The sequence below is a fragment of the Mobula hypostoma genome, chromosome 1 (assembly GCF_963921235.1).
Source record: "Mobula hypostoma chromosome 1, sMobHyp1.1, whole genome shotgun sequence".
In the NCBI taxonomy this organism is placed as follows: Eukaryota; Metazoa; Chordata; class Chondrichthyes; order Myliobatiformes; family Myliobatidae; genus Mobula; species Mobula hypostoma.
In genome coordinates this window covers 146,300,573-146,315,733 of record NC_086097.1, presented here as the reverse complement: position 1 = coordinate 146,315,733, position 15,161 = coordinate 146,300,573, and the positions used below count along the sequence as shown (strand labels likewise).

Sequence of the window (15,161 nt, the reverse complement as noted above, 5' to 3'; positions counted from 1 at the left end):
CATAAACATATAAAGTGAAAGGAGGTGATCCTAAAACCAATCTCTGTAGAACACTACTAGTCACCAGCAGCCAATCAAAAAAAGTTCCCTTTATTCTAACTCTTTACTTCTGGACGGTCAGCCACTTTTCTATTCATGCTAGTATCTTTCCTGTAAAACCATGGGCTTGTTCAGCAGTCTCATGTGCAGCACCTTGTCGAAGACCTACTGAAAACCAAATAAACAACATCCACTGACTCTCCTTTGTCTATCCTGCTTGTTATTTCCACAAAGAATTACAACAGATTTGTCAGGCAAGATTTCCCCTAGAGGAAACCATGCTAACTTTGGCAGATTTTTATCACTTATCTCCCTCCAAGTACCCCAAAACCTTAATAATGGACTCCCAACATCTTCTCAACCACTGAGGTCAGGCTAACTGGCCCTCCCTTTTTTAACAGTGTCATGATTCTCGGGAGAAATGCCTCCACAATCTCTTCAGCTACCTCTTTTAGAACCCTGACGTGTGGTCCATCTGATCCAGGTGACTTGTCTACCTTCAGGCCTTACAGCTTCCCAAGCATCTTTTTAGTAATAGACATTATACTCCTGCCTCCTGACACTCAAATTTCTGGCAATTTATTAGTGTCTTCCACAGTGAAGACTGACTCAAAATATTTATTGCGTTCATCTGCCATTTCTTTGTCACCTGTTACTTTCTCTCCAGAGTCACTTTCCAGTGGTCCAATATCCACTCTCACCTCTCTTTACTCCTATATCTGAAAATAGTTTTTGAATCCTGTTTTATAGTATTGGCTAGCTTACCTTCATATTTTATCTTTTCAACCTTGTGCATTTTTTGTTGCGTTCTGTTGGTTTTTAAAAGCTTCCCAAACTTCTATCTTTCTGCTAGTGGCCCCTTCCAGTGAACTTTGACCAGTTCAGATCTTGTGTCTTTGTCATCCCCTTTAGTCCATTCTTATACTGATTTTATCTTCTCAAACTGCATGGTGAATTAGGTCATATTTTGATCTCTGCCTCCTTAGGGTATCCTTGCCTTAAGCTCCCTAATCAAATCTCGTTCATTACACAGCACCCAATCCAGAATTGCCTTTCCCCTAGTGTGCTGAGCTACAAGCTGCTCTTTAAAAAGGCCATCTTGTTGGCATTCTACAAATTCCCTCTTGGGATCCAGCATCTACTTGCAATCTATCCGTCATCAAGGAAGTATATACAGAAAAGGGCCAGTGACATTATGAAGGATCCCACCCACAGTGCTAATGTTTGTCCCACTCCCATCAAGAGGGAGTCTACATTACATGCACGCTAGGACTACCAGACCCAGTTACTTTCCCCAAGCAGTAAGACTGATCAAAATTTCCACCCACTAACCTATCCCTTCACACCCCCAACCACCACTACTTTATCAGTTCCTGTCAGCCACCTTATGTATAGACACTACTGTACCTAGCTTCATTTTATGGACATGCAGTCAATCTCTGTATGTACTTATATTGTTTTTATTAATATTGAGTTCTTTATTTTACTGTGCTTTTTATGCTTCATCAGATGTGGAGTAACAAGTATTTTGTTCTCCTTTATATTTGTGTACTGGAAATGACATTAAACAATCTTAAATATTAAAATCTTGCATGACTTTCATAATATTGCCCTTTTCACTTGCCTTTTCTATCTCCCATTGTAATTTGTAACCCCCATCCTAGCTATAGTTTGGAGGTCTGTATGTAACTCTCATCAAATTTTTTAAAACCATTGCAGTTTCTTAACTCTACCCACAAGGATTCTACATCTTCTGATCCTATGTCATCTTTCTAAGGATTGATTTCATTTTTTACCAACAGAGCCACCTTAAGTTTACAGTGTTATTGAGTAAATTGGTGGACCTGTTGCAAATTTCAGATTCCTGATGTTTTTATCCTTGAGACTTAAAAGAAGTGATCAATGAGATAATTGAAACATTGGTTTTAATTTTCCAAAAATTATTTTATTTTGGGAACCCTCCATTAAGTTGAAAATTAACAAATATAACTTTCTTCAAAATTATAAGATGCAGAAAACATAACCAACAGACCAAGAAGCATAATGTTTATCATGTGGAAAATGTCAGAAGCTGTTCTGAAATTCTTAATGAAGGGAATGTGGAAGCTAATTTGGGGGGGGGGGGGGAAGAAAATTAGGTTATTTATGGAACCAAATTATTGAAATTCTTTGAACAGGTAACATATGTTAAGGATAAAGGGGAGACATTGGATGAATTATAGCTATTAGATATAAATGAGTCTTTTTGCAAGTTGGATGTCTGTATGCAGTGGTGTGCTATATGGACTGGTGCTCAGATATCAACTTTTTACAGTTTGAGTAAGTATTATTGCCAAATTTTGATTACACACAAATGGTTGGGAAAGTAACTGAAGCTGATGCTATAAAGGGTTATCAGTAACTGAAGTAAGTGTGCAAAGATCTGGCAAGTGAAGTATCCTGTTTTAAAAAAAAAATGTAAAATTGTCCACTTTGTCGAGTACCAATTTAAAGACATTACCTAAATAATGAGAGATACTAAACTTTGAGATGGGTATGTCCTAGTATATGATTCACAGATGGCTGGTGTAAAGAGATTGCAAGTAATTAAGGCTAACAGAATGGTTTTTTAAATTATCATGTGTTGCTGGGCAATTGAATATAAAAGTTGTTGAGCTTCAGTGAACATTTTTAAGGGAAGACATATTTGATGTGCAATGGATGAAAAGTTACCTTAAATTTATAGACTTGCAAAGTTGGGGTTACCATGGGATCAACCATAATATTAAATGACAGAATATATGCCAAGTGGTTGCCTTCTGCTCAGGTATGTATTTGTAGGTGATGAGGATAAGAGGACTAGGAGGGAAGAGTTGGCTTAAAATATTTTTCGGGCTTCCTAATGTAGTGAAGGGCTAGAGGTTACTTAGAATTTTAGTGTGGAGTAGCACTAGGTTAGTAAAGATTGCTATCATATTCCCCTACTTTCATAGTCAAAGACCCTGCTTACACCAGACATTCTCTCTTCTCCCCACCCACCCTGTCAGGCAAAATCTCAAAAGCCTGAAAACACTTATCACCAGGCTCAAGGACAAGTTCTATCATGCTGTTATGAGACTATTAAATTGTTCCCTAGTAGAATAATATGGACTCTTGACCTTACAATCTACCTTATTTTGATCTTGCGTCTTATTATTTTGCTGTGCTGCATTTTTTACAACTCTTTTTATTCTGCTCTCCTTTATTATTTTGTACTACCTCATGCACTGCTTTTTAATTTTTCTTATTATTGAGAAAGTGTGGAATCGGCCCTTCAAGCCATGCCATCCAGCAATCCCTGATTTAACTCTTGCCTAATTACAGGACAATTTACGTTGACCAACCAGCCTATTAGTCGGTACGTCTTTGGATTGTAGAAGAAAACTGGAGCACTCAGAGGGTAGAGAACATAAGACCATAACACATAGCAGAATTAGGCCTTTCAGTCTATCGAGTCTGCTCTGCCATTCCATCGTGGCTGATCCCGGATCCCACTTAACTCCTACACCTGCCATCTCGCCATATCCTTTGATGCCCTGGCCGATCAGGAAACCATCAACTTCCGCCTTAAATATACCCATGGACTTGGCCTCCACCGCAGTCTGTAGCAGAGCATTCCGCAGGTTCCCTACTCTCTGGCTAAAAAAAAAAATCCTCCTTACCTCTGTTCTAAAGGGTCGCCCCTCAATTGTGAGGCCATGCCCTCTAGTTCCGAATATGCCCACCATAGGAAACATCCTCTTCACATTCACCTTATCTAAGTCTTTTCGAGATTCAGTAACCTACAAACTCCTTGCAGACAGCAGCAGGAAATGAGCCCAGGTCACTGGTACAGTAAAGCTTTGTGCTAACCACTTTGCTACTGTGCATGATATCTATATGGACAGTATACAAGACATGTTTTTCACTGTACCTTGATAAATTTGACTACACATCAATTGACCATTTTTTCAGGAGTTATCAATTTTTTGATTCTCTAAAAATAACACATTTATTAGAAACAAACATGATAGATAATGGGTGTATGTCTTGAGGACTAATATACCCACCCCATTATCGCAACCCCTTCTGGGATGATTGACACTAAATCTTAAACTTCATAGTGTCTTTTTTTTTAAATTTTTGACAGCAGAGTGCCACAACTCTGGAGCTGCTGCCGTATACTGGTCTGAAAACCCAGGTTTAATCTGACGTTCACTGCTGTCTATTTGGAATTTCATGTCCTCGTTACTATGTGCCATTTCCTCCATGTGCTTTGGTTTCCTACCACATCCCAAGAGCATACAGCTTGGTAGGTTAACTGGCTTTTGTAAATTGGTCTTGGTATGCAGGTGACTGACAGAATTTGGAGGGAGTTGATATGACTATGGTGGGGTGTGGTCACTTGAAATGGGATTGTTGTATGAATAATGTTAATGGATACTTGATGGTCTGTGGAGATTTGGCACAATGGGCTTCCTTTCATGCTGTATGTTTCTGATTCGATTTCTGCAATTTTATAGTTATGTTGCAGACATTAAAATGGTACTTTACAATGATTGTTTGCTATTTTTCCTTCAACAGTCTCCCAGAGTGAAGGAGTCTCCACCGGGCCAAGAGGTGATTCTGAGTGTTTTCTCCTTTTAAATCATGAGATTTGTGTAATTTCCGAAGTGAATCACTAATTACCTGAAAAACTGCTACTTGATTTTTAATGTTGCAGTTCTACTGAATTCTATTGATGGAAAAGGATGGTCAATGAATGTCTGTTATAGCACAGCATAATTAAACGAAGTGTTGAAGATTATGATAGCTATGTGACACCTTGCTGCTATTGCGGTTTTTTTCTGGGCATTACTTTCCATGTACCTGATTGAGAGAAGTGGTTGCAGTACCGGTGACTGAGTTCAACCTAGGACTCAGATGATAATTTGGCCCACTATACCTAGAAAATATTGAGTGTGTCCCTCAAACCTCCCACAAATCAAACAGTGCAATGGATTTGTATTCCTTTTATCAACAAAAGATTTGAAGTAGATGACTTGAGGTTATTGATTAATCATTGAGGAGCTATCACCACCTTGTTAATATCATGCAGTGAAATTATTTTTCTAACTAGCTTTTGTAATGTTATAGAACTCATTTTAATGTTATATGTATTTATTTTATAAAGGATTTTTGCTTAAAACTGAACATTAATTTTGGAACAGCAATTAGCAAAATTATTGTCCAACTACCATGGTATTATGCTTAATCGCCAATATGCAAGTTGAGAGGTTTAGTGATGAGGTACATACTGTAGTTCTCAGGCTAGTCTATGCCTTGAGTTCTGTGTCAGTGTTTGGTTATCAATGCACAAGAGTTACTGAAGTTGGGATGACAGTCCTGAAAATTGTCACAAGGCAGCATGTGCGGGTTAGACTATGACTGAGAAAATAGTGCAAACTTTAGGTTCAGCTTGCGGGGAGAAAAGTACAAGGGAAAACTGATCAAGGTAGAGAAGAGTGAAAAATGGTAAATCTAGAATGCCAAAAAAATAAAACCAAAGATTGAAGATGGTTTCATTTTCTGCATTTAACTGTAGCCACTCTTTATCAATAAAATAGGAGGTTTTACCAACCATTAGATATGGGGGGGGGGGGGTATTAGCAAAGTACTTAAAACGTTTGCAGTGTTCAAGCACAAAAGTCACTAGATTTGAATTGATGATGTTGGAGACTTTGCTAGAAGATCTACTCCACACAAATGCAGACCCAGCAAGTCAAGTTACAAGAAGTACTCAACCATTAATCAAGGAGAAATGGAAAACTTTGGACTGATAAATGAAATGTTGGCACTGATTTGTTAAGAGCAAATCATGCATCGCTACATAAATTTTTTAATGTGATGAGTATTGTTGATAAGGATAGAGTGGTAAATGTCTTTATTAGACTGTTTAAGAAATGACATTGCCAGTTGTACAAGACATAGTTTCAAACTTTGCAAGTGTCAATGCTTATATAATTTTGACATTTTATTAGCAGTATAGTAACTGACTAGGGGGATCGAGGAAAATCAGTTAATAAGCTGATAAGTTGGCAGGGAAAAAGAGGCAATTTCAGAATCAATGTAACTTGAGTGTAGTGTACACATTCTTACCAGTCATCAGGCAATTTGCAAAGGGAGATTTCATTGGAGCTAAAAGCAGCAAACAGCCTTGGCTGTACTGAGAGCAAAAGTAGGGAAGATACATTAAGCATCTTTTAAACCTTTGTTGAGCATCACCTTGGAGAAAGGATTTTCAGAGATGCATCAGTTTAGTAACAAGGATAGAAAACGTTGCTAAATGGAAAGACTGAAGGAGCAGAACAAGTAAATATAGATTTGGTAGAGGTCTTGATTGTCTTCCTTTGTACATTAAGTGTTATCCAAGATTCTGTTTGTGTCATAACTCAAATCAAGAGAAGCTCTTTCCAGGAATAGCCAAACCAGTACCTAAAGTTTTAGTTGAAACCCCCACTTTTATACCTCAAGGCAGGAAGGGATGTAATAAAGGATAGTGTCAGCTCATTCATTGGTAACAAGTAAAGGAATTGGATCAAATGACCACAATTTACAGGACTATTATAAATAAGAGGTCTGATTGATTGGATAGCTCTACCAAATTGTTGGAGCTGGCGTGATGGCCACAATGATAGCCTCCTGTTTGCTGATGATGATTTCAAAATGCCATTTGTGCTATCAACACCACCTAGAGGACATTTCAAATCAGTGAGATTTGTGGCTTAGTGAATATATTAATGGCTTACTAAAGTGAATATAAAGTAATATGAGAATGATTCTTGTGTTTTTTTTTTCCCTAATGGTAGCTTTTCACGTCAGCAGAAGCACCAAGCTCAAATGTTCAAGTCCCTTTCCAAACCCCACAGGTGCTACCTCAGCCAACACCAAAAGTACCCGATGCCAATCTGGTGCCTGCTGGCCAGCCTTCAGCGTTAGCAGCCCCAACACCTGTGGCAAAACCAGACCCGACTCAGCAAGCTCCAGCTCAGCATCAACTACCGGCATCTCAGGTATGCTACATTTTTAGAAAAGGGTGACAACATTTTTCATAGACATGAGAAAATCTGCAGATGCTGGAAGTCCAATGCTACACTCGAAATGCTTGAGGATCTCAGCAGGCCAGTCAGCATCTGTGCAAAAGGGTGCACAGTCAACATTTTGGGCCGAGACCCTTCATCAAAACTGGAAAGGAAGGGGAGAAGTCAGAGTAAGAAGGTGGGGGGAGGGGAGGAAGGAATACAAAGTGGCAGGTGATAGGTGAAACTGGGAGGGGGGTGACGTAAAGAGCTGGGATGTTTTTTAGTAAGAGAGCTGGAGAAAAGGGAACCTGATAGGAGAAGACAAGATCATGGAAGTAAGGAAAGGGGAGGAGCATCAGAGGGAAGTGATAGGCAGAAAAGGAGATAACATGAGAGAAGGAAACAGGAAAATGGGGGTGGTGAGGGAGGGTGAGAGGGGGGCACACAGTTAACGGAAGTTCGAGAAATCAATGTTCATGCCATCAGGCTGGAGGCTACCTCCTCTTATCTTGAGTGTGACCTCATCGTGGCAGTAGAGGAGACCATGTACTGGCATGTCAGAATGGGAACAGGAAGTAGAATTGAAATGGGTGACCACCAGGAGATCACGCTCTTTGTGTGGATGGAGCAAAGGTACATGGCAAAGCAGTCTCCCAATCTATGCCGGGTCTCACCAATGTACAGGAGGCCACACCGGGAGCACTGGATAGGGTAGATGACCCCAGCAGCATTTTTCATCTTTGCTTTATAAGCTTGAAAGTAAACGATATTTGATTATTTCTTGTCTAATAATTCCCAAATAACATTTTTCAATGTTTAAGGAATTCCTAACTGTAATTTAAAACAATCATTACAGGAAAGTTGTACAGTTTTTTAAAAATTATAATGGCAAATGGTAGACGACTGCTCTCAATGGATGGGATATGGTTTGTCTCATGAGATTTGCCTCTTGTTGCTATCTCCAACTTTTGAACTTTATTTCAATTTGGTGTCTTTCTCGCTGAACTTTCATAGAGATATATATAAATAATTCTTCAGACTTCACATTTTAAGTTGTACATTAGTGGCAAAATATATTTAAATGGTGTTTGAGCAACAAAAGCAGTTTGTTAAGTAGGTCTCATGTTGAACTTGGTGTAGTTTAGATTCTCTGATTCTACGTTGAGGAATATACAAGTTGAAGAACTGATTCACTTTCTCTTGGAATTGAATTTTCGCTAATACTGCAAACACATACCAAAATATTTTGTACAACTTCTTATTCTTTTTGAGACCACCTCTACCTCTTGTATTTGGTCTTTAGCAAACCAGCCATGCTTTGCATATCTAGATAATGATTCTTTGCTCTTCAGCTGTGGCATGTGGTTATGGGTGGGTTGATTTTTTTTTCCCCACCCTCCTTGTCCAGTAAATGAATTATGTTTGAGATTGTAGGCAGTGCGTAAAATGGTCTCTTTAATTTGTTGAACTGTTTACTGTTTGCTTGCTGATTGATGGACATAGCCTTTGCTGTATAATTTCATTGCACTTTTAATGATGCCCCTCGTATAATCTTAAATTAAAATCTGTCAGGAGTGAATGAATTGGAAAATCTGTTATTTGTTCATACAAAAGGATATGCATACTGGATTAATTATAACCAACAAATTAATAACTGTAGTTTCATTGAGCCAAAGAGAAAAAGCAGTTAAATGGATTGATGATCACCCATAATCTAATTGAATGGTTGGATGAGGTTGATTGTATGTGAAATATCAGCTGTTTATTAAAGATGGTGTGGGGCAGCATGATGTGTGGCTAAACATAGCTCCAATGCCATATTCAAGTTTGATTCGGCCAGTGACAGTAGTGTCATCAGCAAAGGTGGTGACGAATCAGCATTATAGGAGATAAGTGAAAATTTGTCTGCGTGGCTCCATAACAACAACTTGTTACTCAATGTCAGCAAGAGCAAGGAGCTGATTATTGACTTGAGAAAATAGTCCTCATCAAAGGATCAGAGATGGAGAGGGTCAGCAACTTTAAATTCTTTGTTGTAATTTTGGAGGACCTGTCCTGGGCCCAGCACTTAAGTGGAATTATGAAGGAAGCACAGTAATGCCTCTACTTAGGATTTTGTGAAGATTCGGCATGCCATCTAAAACTTTGACACCTTCTATAGATGTATGGTGGAGAGTATATTGACAGCCTAGAATGTAAACACCTTGAGTGGAAAATCCCACAGAAAGTAGTGGATGGGGTCCAGTTAATCAGGGGAAAGCCCTCCCCAGCATTGAGCATACCTACATGAAACGTTGTCATGGGAACGCAGCATCCATCATCAGGGCCGCCACCACCCAGGTCATGCTCTCTTCTTGGTGCTACCATCAAGGAGAATGTACAGGAGCCTCAGGACTCTCACTACCAGGTTCAGGAGCAGTTATTACCCCTCAACCATCGGGCTCTTGAACCTCAGGTAATAACTTCACTTGCTCATGATTGAAATGTTCACTCAACCTATGGACTAGCTTTCAACTCATGTTCTCGATATTTATTGCTTATTTATTATTATTGTTTCTGTTTGTATTTGCACAGTTTGGTATCATTTGCACACTGAACACCAAAGTTGGTGCAGCTTTTCATTGATTCTGCTATGGTTGTTATTCTATTATGGATTTATTGAGTATGTCTGCAAAAATTAGATCTTGGTGTTGTACATGGTACTTTAATAATAAATTTTGAACTTTAAATATAAAGTGTGTAGCAGCTAGCACAATGCTTTGCGGTATTAACGATCAGGGTTCAATTCCCCCTGCTGTCTGTAAGGAGTTTGTATGTTCTCCCCGTGACTGCGATAGTTTCCTCCGGGTGGTCCAGTTTCCTCACATATTCCAAAAGATGTAAAAGTTAGGAAGTTATGGGCATGTTCTGTTGGCACTAAGAGCATAACAACACTTGCAAACTGCTCCTTAGCATAATCCTAGGATTGTATTGGTTATTGATGCAAATTATGCATTTCATTGTATGCTTTAATGTTTCGATATAGATGTAACAGAAGGCTAATCTATAAATCTTTAAAATTGCTTGGTTCTGGAATGTGTTCACCCTCTCTTTGAACATAAGCCATAGATGTGTATTGCTCTTGTGAAGTTTCCAAGAGAGATTCTAGTGTGGCACTTTAAGTTATTGGAGCATAACTCCATAGATGTAAATTCAGATTTCACATGGCACTTGGAGTGTTTCAACAATTAAATCTATTTTTGTTTTAATGTTCTCAGTAATGGTCACAAAACTGCTAGATTGGCATAAAAGGCACACCTGCGTTGCTAATGTGTTTCTCGTAAGGAAATCTGCTGTTCTTGCCCAGTATGGCCTATTTGTGACTTCACTGCCAGACTGCCTCCTCAGTTCAGAGCAATTAGAATGCAGTCATTGTCATAATTAACAGAAATACCCACATCTTGTAATCATTTAAAAGACAAATACTGATTTTTTTTTTTCCTTTTCCATTGTTTTGTTTTCAGCTGGCTCCTGGTTCCACTGCTGCAGATACGCACCAAACACCCATTAGCCTTGTGTTAAGATTGCGGTAAGTGAAATCTTATATTGGCTAATGTAGTACCTAGAGCTATTATAAGTTCAAAAAGTACAATAAGGTGTCCAAAAGGTTCTGCATTAGTGCTTTTTAAAAATTTCAGAATATTTTCTGAAGATTCCTTTTTCAATATCAATTGTGATGAGCTGAATGCATGTCTTCACCATCATCAAGATTTCCAACTCTGTAGTTCCCATTGCCCATCCTTACCTCAGTCCATTTGATAATTAACTATTCCGGAGCTCCTCTGTCCAGTATGTTGTCTATTACTCTCTTTAAGTATGTGTACATCTCAACTCTGCTAACTTGCTTCCAGACTGCAGCATCCCTTTTGACCCTGTGTTTCTGACCAAATTGAGAAAGAACCTTCATCCCCAATTCCAAAATAAATAGACCGTTATCTGGACAAGTGTTGATTTTTTTGAAGTAGTTTTTAATAATCTTATCTAAATTAATTAAAATACTTTGGGAAGTTTTGTTTAAAGCCAAGAAGTGGTAAAAAGAGTGTTAAAGTAGGTTTTTAAAAGCTCCAATCGAATGATAACTGAGCATTGATATCATTTGATCATGGTGAATATGCTGTCAACTCCTTTTGCATGTTGTCCTGTACATCCTGATACAAACTGATCGATGGCTACTTGCATGAATTTCATTGCATTTTTCTCTTTATTCTTTGGGTCTAACCATTTAGATAAAGCAGTCTCTGTCATCTAAATGTCTCTAACTCTAGGTAATTTTTTTTTTCTTGATTCCATCTTTAAAATCACAACTGAGACATTTTTATTAAAGAAAATTAGTAATTCTCTTAGTACTAGTCTAGATGTTGAAAGTGATACTACGTTAGTTTTTTTTTTAGCACAACCACAACTGTTTTAAGACAACCACACTTCACTTATAATCTATACATTATTGTAAAACTATACTTGGATAGTTGATGGAACATGGGAATGTGAGTGATTAGTAAACATTTGGAAAACTATGCATTACTGCAACACACTGCGAAGATTCCTGATATTTAATGCAAAGAAACCATTGAGACATGCTGTCTGCCCCATATTGATAAGTGTGCATTCTGCTTTGTTGGAATATGGAGAATTAAATCATTTTGATGTCTTTGCTGGGTGGAAAAATTCTTCATAACCCTTGGGGTGATGTGGCGACATGGCAGTTGTTGTTACATAGTTGCAATGTCAGCGACCCATGTTCAATATTGCCATTGTCTGTACGTTCCTCCAGGTGTCCCAGATTCCTCCCACATTACAAAAAACATACAGGTTAGGAGGTTAATTGGTCACATGGGTATAATTGGGCAGTGCAGGCTCGTTGGACCAGAAGGGCCTGTGACTGTGATATCACAAATTTAAAATTAGAATTTTAAAAAGCACTGCAAGTGCCTCCAGGCGTAAAGGGTGGAGCTCAGATCTGTCATCAGTTTTACATGACACATATTAAATACTAAGTCTCCATTCTGTGAAATGAGTGATATTACATACTTTACATGCAAAATGAATTAACTATACTCTAGAGAGAACAAGTAGTCTTTTCTGAATCCAGCGTTAAATTACGTACACCTTCCATCTAATATATATCAACCAAACCACAACTCAGCATTTGAACCATAGCTGAAAGGTGCTTTTGTTTACCACTGCCCCCACTCTCCCTTCCACCTACAGGAACTTAAAGAAGGAGCTGAATGACATAAGATTTGAATTTACTCCAGGTAGAGGTAAGATGTTCTTTTACGTTTTTATTTTTCCTGTTCTAGCTGGAGCATGGAACCAGCTGCCTCTCAAGTTTTTTGTGGATCTGCTACAGCAGTCAAATATAGAGTAAAACTCACTATGGAGTCTTCAATCCAGACATAAACAAGTACATTGCTCTTAAGTTTTTTTTTCAGATCCTATACCATGTGAGCTGTTTGTAGCTATAAGTTTGTGTTAAATAGTGCACAAGTTTGTGTTGTCCCTGAAGTGCTAATCTAAAAATGAATAATCGGTATGCACTATTTTATTTTCATTTTCTAATCATCTTGGATTATTAAAGTTAATGCACTGTTCGTCTGCCACTGAACCTCCATAAATGCCATTGTACAGCTGAGCATTAAATTTGCAGGTTAAAGTACCTTGGCAGAATCTGTTTTTGTTCAACACCTCCGTGGTTACAAGTGGAAACTGAATTGTGTGTAACTATTGAAGTTACACTGGTGTGTTTGACCTGTGCATGATTCTTAATGTTGAAGAGATTTGGTATTCTTGTGTGAAGAAAAGTTAACTGAAGAATCACTCAGGTTTATTACGACTTTGCAAAATATGTTTAATCAGCTTCCAAATCCTTTCAGTTTTTCTCTGTAAAAAGTTAACCCAGTTTATGGTTGAATTAATGGACTTAACTAGTAGCTGAAGCAAGCCAGTACACGCTGACCTTTTGAACAATTTATACTTTTGGTTGTAAAGGATCTACCTTCAGAATCCTGTGTTTGGGAAAAGGATGAATCATTACTTTGTCTTTAATTTCCACTCAATCCAATTTTGTGGATGAGGTAATGCTTAGTTTTAATACCATTTTTAAGAATAGTCATACTTTATTGATCCAGGGGAAATTGGTTTTCGTTACAGTTGCACCATAAATTATTAAATAGTAATAAAACCATAAATACTTAAATAGTAATATGTAAATTATGCCAGGAAATGAGTCCAGGACCAGCCTATTGGCTCAGGGTGTCTGACCCTCCAAGGGAGGAGTTGTAAAGTTTGATGACCATAGGCAGGAATGACTTCCTTTGACACTCTGTGCTGCATCTCGGCGGAATGAGTCTCTGCCTGAATGTACTCCTGTGCCCAACCAGTCCATTATGTAGTAGATGGGAGACATTGTCCAAGATGGCATGCAACTTGGACAGCATCCTCTTTTCAGACACCACCGTCAGAGTCCATTTCCATCCCCACAACATCACTGGCCTTATGAATCCTAGTTAGAACACTTTCATCTGCTCTTCACCCCCTCAAACAAATCCAGGTCTATGTTTTCTCAAAATCATTCATGAAATATTCTCCAGTGTTACACCAACTGATCGTTCATTATTTATTTAAACAGCGGGTTAGTTGACTGCTCAGGACAGCAAAGCTTTGTGTATTTCTGTCCTTGCCTGACCAGCATTTCCTGGCAAACATTGTTAGATAGGAGCAAGAAATATTAATGAGTTCTTGCCTCCTTTGATGTAGCTTCTGATTGCCACCTTGTGCAAGTTGTTTGACCCATTTTTGAATTAAATTTGGGGTGTTTGTAACTAGTCCATCATCTGCTTTGAGTAGGGCCTTTGAAAGAGATCGTATGTTACTTTCATTTAAAGAAAATACAAAGTAGCTCAGATTGAAGAAGAATTTTGCAGTTTTGTTGGATAAGTTAAATATTGTTTGGTTTGCAATTAATGTTTAATATGAGTGCATATATTTATTTTGACAGATACAGCAGATGGTGTTTCCCAAGAACTTGTCTCTGCGGGTCTGGTTGATGGAAGAGATGTAGTAATAGGTAACTATTGCTTGGATTATGCTGTGTGATTTTGGAATTTGACATCTTACTACACTTGAATATCTCAGATACTATACTGAGTAGTGTCAAGAGCATGTCCTGTGCCACCCTGTCTTTTAAAAATTGTATTTGTGTTTTTTTTTAACTTGGATTATGGTGAAAGCCCACCACTTAAAGGACGTGTAATAAGTGCTGGCTTTGACAGCAAAGGCCATATTCCAAAATTGAACTTCAAAATAATTTTCTAATCTCTTGAATGTGTATATATAGATTCTTCTGAGTAGTGGTATGCTCAGTAACATGAGTAAGATGAAGCAATTCTCCTGCCACACTGAGTTCATTGACATGCTCATCATTAGTTTCCCTGACAAGGTGGTGGTGATGGGTTTTCTTTAAATGGCTTCTGTCTTTGTGCTAGTAATGATTCCGGGGCGGTGTTGAATAAGGAATTCCAGAATTTTAACAATGGTGCTGAAAATGTCACAAAGTCGGAAGAGCACCTTGGAAGTAATAGTATTCCTATTCTTTGTAATGGAGATCAGCAATGGATAAAAGCTATTTCTTTCAACCAATGTTTCTCTTCAAAGAAGCTTAGCCATTTAATTTGTACTTGAGACATTGTTGGCAGTTACTCAAAGGAAAAAAGGTTTTTTTTTGAGACAGTTTAATTATTTTTGATGCTGCTTGATATTTTCCACAAGTGCAATGCGTTTATGTCCTCAGTAAATAAAAACAAGAATTGATTCAAATTGGGTATACAGTAAGAGTTTAAATTTTCTGATTTGGATTTAAAAAGCGAAAATAAAATGCACAGATATTTAATGTGTATTTCTTTTCTAAAATTAGTTGCTGCAAACCTACAGAAGATAGTGGATGAGCCAGCTACAAATAGATCTGTCACTTTCAAATTGGTGAGTATGGACTTCTGTACTGAAAATGAGGCATATATTTTTTCCTGT

General features: G+C 38.0%; 1 protein-coding gene across 1 annotated transcript in view; it reads left to right on the top strand.

Moving 5' to 3' along the window:
- The window catches only part of LOC134351436 (serine/threonine-protein kinase OSR1-like), a 147,983-nt gene that overhangs the window by 126,586 nt on the left and 6,236 nt on the right, over positions 1-15,161 (top strand). Inside the window, exons 12-17 of the mRNA XM_063057559.1 lie at positions 4,621-4,656; positions 6,885-7,088; positions 10,601-10,665; positions 12,345-12,397; positions 14,134-14,202; positions 15,049-15,113. Coding sequence (XP_062913629.1) covers positions 4,621-4,656; positions 6,885-7,088; positions 10,601-10,665; positions 12,345-12,397; positions 14,134-14,202; positions 15,049-15,113 — 492 coding nt within the window. The remainder of the gene's footprint in view (positions 1-4,620; positions 4,657-6,884; positions 7,089-10,600; positions 10,666-12,344; positions 12,398-14,133; positions 14,203-15,048; positions 15,114-15,161) is intronic.